General features: G+C 41.0%; 1 protein-coding gene across 12 annotated transcripts in view; it reads right to left on the minus strand.

The window, feature by feature from the left end:
• gramd1bb (GRAM domain containing 1Bb) overlaps positions 1 to 5,998 on the minus strand; it is a 97,726-nt gene that overhangs the window by 41,233 nt on the left and 50,495 nt on the right. The window contains exon 1 of one of the 12 annotated variants that reach the window (XM_008425950.2): positions 3,941 to 4,503. The exons of the other annotated variants lie outside the window; for them this stretch is intronic. Coding sequence (XP_008424172.1) covers positions 3,941 to 3,963 — 23 coding nt within the window. The 5' untranslated portion in view covers positions 3,964 to 4,503. Of the gene's footprint in view, positions 1 to 3,940; positions 4,504 to 5,998 lie in introns of those variants that run through there. 12 annotated transcript variants of the gene reach the window in all.

Consider the following 5,998-nt stretch of genomic DNA (forward strand, 5'->3'; position numbering starts at 1 on the left):
TATATATATATATATATATATATAAAGAAGAGGCATATTCTGTGAAACATTTTTTCTTTAACATAGTTAAGCATTACACTGTCAACACGTGCCTTCAAATGGTCAAATAACAATTTGTTGAATCCTTTATAACGTAGGTTCCGGCACATAAACTGGAGGTGCTCTCAGCATTTGAAATGCTGAGGTGAGTAAATGGACATCAGCATAAAATAGCATGGGACTGTGCAACGTTATCATCGGGTTATGGCTGAGAGTGTTATGGCTATGCTCAAGCTGCAGCAGTGTATATTCTATAGCAGAGAAGGATATATGTGGCATCCATCTAATGTTAGAGTTGCAATCACCTCATGTTTGGAATTTGTCAGCATGTCGAAGCAGCATGTTGCTGTGCTTCATGCAGATTTCCCAAAGTAATAAACCAACAAAAACCACTGCATTCATACTGGTTGTAAATTACATTGTACACATTGTCCACAATGAACACAAATAATCTATGCTGTGTTGTAGTTTTATGTGGTGTAAACTATTTATGTTTCTTTGGGGCTGATTCTTTGATTACTATGTGCTGTGAGAAGGCACTGATTATATAGATCTGTGTAAATTACAAGTATGTAAGATTAGTTATTTTTTAGTCGCACTGCAGATAAACGAAAAATAAAGCTAAATAAGTTTTGTACATTAAACATAGCCATAGTGGTAAAAACACACAGAGTATAATCAGGGATGACAAATGACTTGTGGGCAGGACACAGTGAGAACCAAAAAACCTAAAAAACCAGCAGGAAATAGAAGCAGAAACAGAGAGATAATAAACTGAGGCCATGAAGGAAACAATGCCGCAGTTTCTCCTTACTGCAGAGACCCTTCTGCGAATTTAAACCCTACATACATATTTATATATCAAAGGCTGCACTTGGGTTCAAAACCTGGCATTTCAATCCTGACTTTCACCATTTTGTCGATTTAATCATCACATCTGATAACCCTTATATTTTTGAGGACCAGCAAAACAGCCAGAAAGTCAAATAAAAGAAAACTCTTCAGCGTACGACTCTTTGATGTCATTCAGATAGGACAATTATTATTCATGCTGCAGAGACCTGGGAGCTACAATTTTAAATTGAGCTTGAAATAGTCAAGAGAGACATTAGTGGCTCAATGTGGGGTTTTCACTTAGATGTCTGCATGAGGATGTGACCGTACACAGATTTATTTTTCTTTTGCTGGAATCCTGGTAAAGATCAATGATCTTTGATGTTTTGTTTTCTTGACTCTGCATGTGTTTGTTTGTGTGTGTGTGCGTGTCTAAAGCTGACTACTGCATCCTCAAAGTACCACAAAGGACTGATAGGAAACCTAAGAGTACAGTCTATCCCTGCAATGTTCACTATGAAACAAACATGAAAAATGCATTCTTGTAAGTAATATTTCATTAAGGAGGTAAGATGGATGCAGTGTTGTAATGCTTAGTTTGTCTGTCAAACTGTCCAGCAGTAACGGGAGGCTGGTCCACCGTGCCACGTGCAGCCAGAAATCTCTGCCTCAAGCCTGCTGTCAGGGCCTTGGTGTTGCTACAGCTGCTGATGCTGGCTGTGAGTGCACATCTGTGACTGAGCGCTTATGTGTGTGTGTGTGTGTGTGTGTGCGTGTGTGTGTGCGTGTGTGTGCATGTGTGAGTCTGTGTGTTTGTGGAGATTTAAGTCACACCAAATGTCATACCAAGAGCAAATATCCATACACTGGGACCTTAGCCAAATCCTTACAAATCTCCCTGCTCCCCTTGCTGTCACATACACAGACATGTGCAAGCTGATTTCTTTCTTCTTCTTTTTTTTTATTGCTATCTTAAAAAAATAAATGATGCAAAAATAACAAGCAAAGCACTCTCGTGCATCACAGCTGTGCAAATCTGTCTTTAAAAGAACTGATGTCTCACTATGATGTGTAGTAAAAGTGTACACAGCAACACAGTCAAAATAAATCCAAATTCTACTAAATAAGTGGGACAATAAATTAGTCATTTAATGGATTTTTAGTTAATTATTTATATATTAATTTATGGCATTTATGACTCTGCACTGTTTACATTTATTAGAAGATTTAAAACTGCTCACTATTTTTGTGATAATATAATTATAGCCTGCTGACTCAAAGAAGATTATGACTGCCAACATCAAGACAACTATATGTAAATATGACGATAAACAACTTGTTATTATCTAAGTTGCACATCCTCTTATGTCACATCAGTAATTGCACCGGCTAATCATCTTGTTCAAATAATAAAGTATACAAATGATATTTAGCGACTCTGCAGCCGGAGGTGATTTATGTCGCTTATCATCAGAAATGATCTGAGGTCATTTAATACAGGATTCAACTGGAGACGTGTCCATGTGATCATCATTATGGAGCTTTAACCAACGTGAATGTTTTGTTGGAAACAGATAATTTTGCCATGATCAACAAATATCAATGACTAACCACGCAAAGTCAACCTCTTAATATAAAACATGAACATTCAGTGTATCACCTGTTAGAGCACCTTACACACCTTCTTGCTTTGCCTCCAAATTAACCAAGACAAAGACTGTACATGACTTCACTTTTGATTATAATAATAAAACATCATATTTTCTACACAAGAGATTGTTAAATGTACTGGATTAAAAAATGCACAGGCAGTTAAATAATTTCATTTATATGTGGCTTGTCACCAAGACAAGTCCTTTCCAGGTAAAGGACCATGTGATGCCAACAGATGGCTGTTGAGTATAAAGTAACATGAAAACAGATTAACTGAGGACGGACTCAGGTTTAGCAGTGTTTCTACACTACAGAGTAACTATGGCACAAGCACGACACCAACGCTTATATTTAGGTAGCTACATAACCTAGGTAACCTACACTTTGCACAGGGCATCTAATTCATCCTAATGGGTTAATAAATAACATTCAATGCTCAGTCTGCACTGGAGAACAATGACAGCGAGATTAGTTCATTTCCAAGATATGTAAGATAATACAAGAGGAGACAACAGATGGGTGAAATTAGGAAGGGCACGTACAAATATAGAGATAATGAGAGAGAGTCAGGGGCTTTAGGGAAAACCAGAACTCCTGTGGGGAAAGAAGAGGTCCTCATGAAATTGAAATGGGAGAAAGGAAGCGTGACGCACGTTGCCGAAGCTGCTCCCCATCTATTTTTTTCTTTCTTTTTCTTTTTTTTTTTTTTTGCAGTGCTCTGTAATTCGCCTCTAAAAATACCAAGCTAGAAAAAGAGGAGGGGCACGAAGAATCGCAGGGGGTTGGGGAGGAATAACAGAGAAGATAAAAGGATAGATGATGGAGCACTTTGACAAAACATGTCCAAAAAAGAAAGTGAAACAAAGTCCACCTGGTTGTGTGTATGTGTGTGCGTGTTTTTTGTACATGTGATATGACGAGGAGACAGGAAAACATGCGAGTGGGAATGCCAGGGAGAGACAGACGGAGCATGTGCCAGCTCTTTTCCAGGCGGCCACGTGAGCGCTTTTCCTCAGCTGGTCTGCTCACACTGAGCCAGCCAGAGGGGAGCTGTGTGGGGTCGCTGGAGTCACAGTGGAAAAAGGCATGCTACATGGAGCTCATACTTGATGTGCCCAGCCTGGTCACAGCCCACCAATTCTCACCTAACCCTCATTCCAAACCAGCATGCTCTCTGCAGATTGATAATGAGGACGCAAGCAGAATTACACAAACGCCCGTATTGACCGTTGTTCAAAGGATACATGGACATTAGGCGGAAACGACACAGCAGGAAGCCGTCCCATAAATCTTGCCCCTGGCTTAGCTGTGCTATGCATACGTGACAGCCTTAAAGCTACGCACAAAAACAAGTGCATTTTTAAAATCAGTCAGAGCAACACATTGCATCTGCCTCTGCCGCGCTTATTCTTACCAGGCGAGCTTGAAGCCTTTCATTAGTACAGTGATGATTGTCTGACGTCCATAGCGCGTTGTGGGCACAGGGATGCCCGTTCACACCGCTGCATGATGACTGACAGACCGCCAGTGCCTCACCTCCCATACAAAGCCAGAGAGATGCACAGAGGAGGAAGGGAGGATCGGAAGCAGAGACTGATGGACGGTAGAAGACTGAAGTCTGGGAAGATGATCCTGCGCCTCCTCCAGCCCATCTGCTACATTCTTCTGCTTGAATCAAGGTGCCGCAGTGCTCAGCACTTGTGCCAGAAACTCACACCTCCCTGGGCTTCTTTGGTTTTCCCAAAAGAAAAGGAGGTGACCTGCACTGCAACATTCGCAGCACAAACTGCAGCATGCCGCAGAGGCAAGGAAGGTTTAAGGACTGCAAATAAATGCAATCATGGCTTGTTTCTGATCCTTTCTGACTGCTTCCCTTCAGGTCGTGCTCCACACTGTCCCTCCGAGGTTCTCTTTGCTCAGTCAAACTCCGTCTGTATCAGCTTCAGCCTCCGCAGCGGATGAGAGCTGCACTTGCTGTGCTCACAGTGAGCAGGCGCAGGATCCCTTCCCTCCCTCTCTCCCTCCCTCCCTCCTGTTCACTCTGCCCTTTTCCCTAGATGGCTCCCTTTCTCTATTGCACTCAGAGAAAACCTGGCAGATCCAATGTGAGAGACATGGTGGCTGTTTCTATGTGTAACTCTGTGCAATGACCTGCAGCCCCCACCTCACACATCACAATGATGGAGAAACACAATAGGTGAGAGAACCTGCAGTACTTTCATAATTTATTCAACTTGCAATCTACTTAGTTAATTTAAGTTAAGGTTCACTTATGCAGCGTGGTGCATCACTTGCACATAAACACAAATAAAGAGGGAATGTGAATGACAAGGTTGGCTTGCGATTTAATTATCTTTTTTTATTTTAAAAAACACCGTATGAATAGGGAAGAAAAAAAACACAAGATGTGCACGTTTGGTGAACTACACGGTTTCCTTTATGTACGGTTGATATCCAAGCTTCTCACGTTCATGTTATTGCTTCAAATCAGACTAATTCTGCACATATGTAAATTTTGCTTATGTAAATAATCACCAAAGTACTGTGGGCTCAACCGTCTAAGAAAAGGGAGGATCTCTTACCATCATCCCAATTGTGTCTAGTGGCAAGATAAACTCAGGTCCTTGTTATTTGAATGAATAACTTTTAAAAAACTATTTAGGGCAATTATTAATAAAACTCATAATTTAGAAGGAGGGAAGCATTGCAGGGACAGTCTCTATCCAACTGGAGAAACCTCTTGTCACACTGGCCCTTTCTCTCGCATCTAAATGAAATTTAAACCAAAGGAACAGTTTCATGGAAAATGTTAGAAAGTGTTATTTTAAGACCTCATGTAGCTCGATAGTAGCAAAGACTGTCAACTCAGTGATCCTGCTCACTATGAAGAAATTAGTGGATCTTTGAACTTCATGCCACCCACAGACAGTGCAGAGGATGCTCACATTATATTTCTAGGCGCCACTGTTGATTCCCTGAGGTGCTGTGAATGTGGCTCTACTGGAGGAAGAGAAAGAGTGGGAACCAAGTAGAAGAGACATAAAAGCTCACCCTAGAATCCTCCCAGGGTGCAGCTGTAAGTGCAATAGCCTGTACTTCATTGCAGCGATGTGACAGCAAGTCATCTCACACACAGCCCATCTGGTGCTCATTTACTCTTGAACTAGGACGAATTTCACAGACACAGTACAAATAATACTCCCACCTGCGATGCACCAATTGTTAGCATGAATTATGCGCTCAGGATTTCCGGAAACATTCAAGGAGCTTACAAAGTTCATCTATAAAAACATGGCCAAATGAAAGCAGAATGTCTTCACCCAGCTCTCCCAGCTAATTAGCATGATGCAACAAGGGGCATGATCTGCTTATTTCTATCAATATTCTTAATACAAACATATTTAAGCAGATGGACGGGTCAGTGTGACATTCCTTTCATTCTAAATCATATAAAAATAAAAGAAATATATAT

This window comes from Poecilia reticulata, linkage group LG13, assembly GCF_000633615.1.
Source record: "Poecilia reticulata strain Guanapo linkage group LG13, Guppy_female_1.0+MT, whole genome shotgun sequence".
NCBI classification, from domain to species: Eukaryota; Metazoa; Chordata; class Actinopteri; order Cyprinodontiformes; family Poeciliidae; genus Poecilia; species Poecilia reticulata.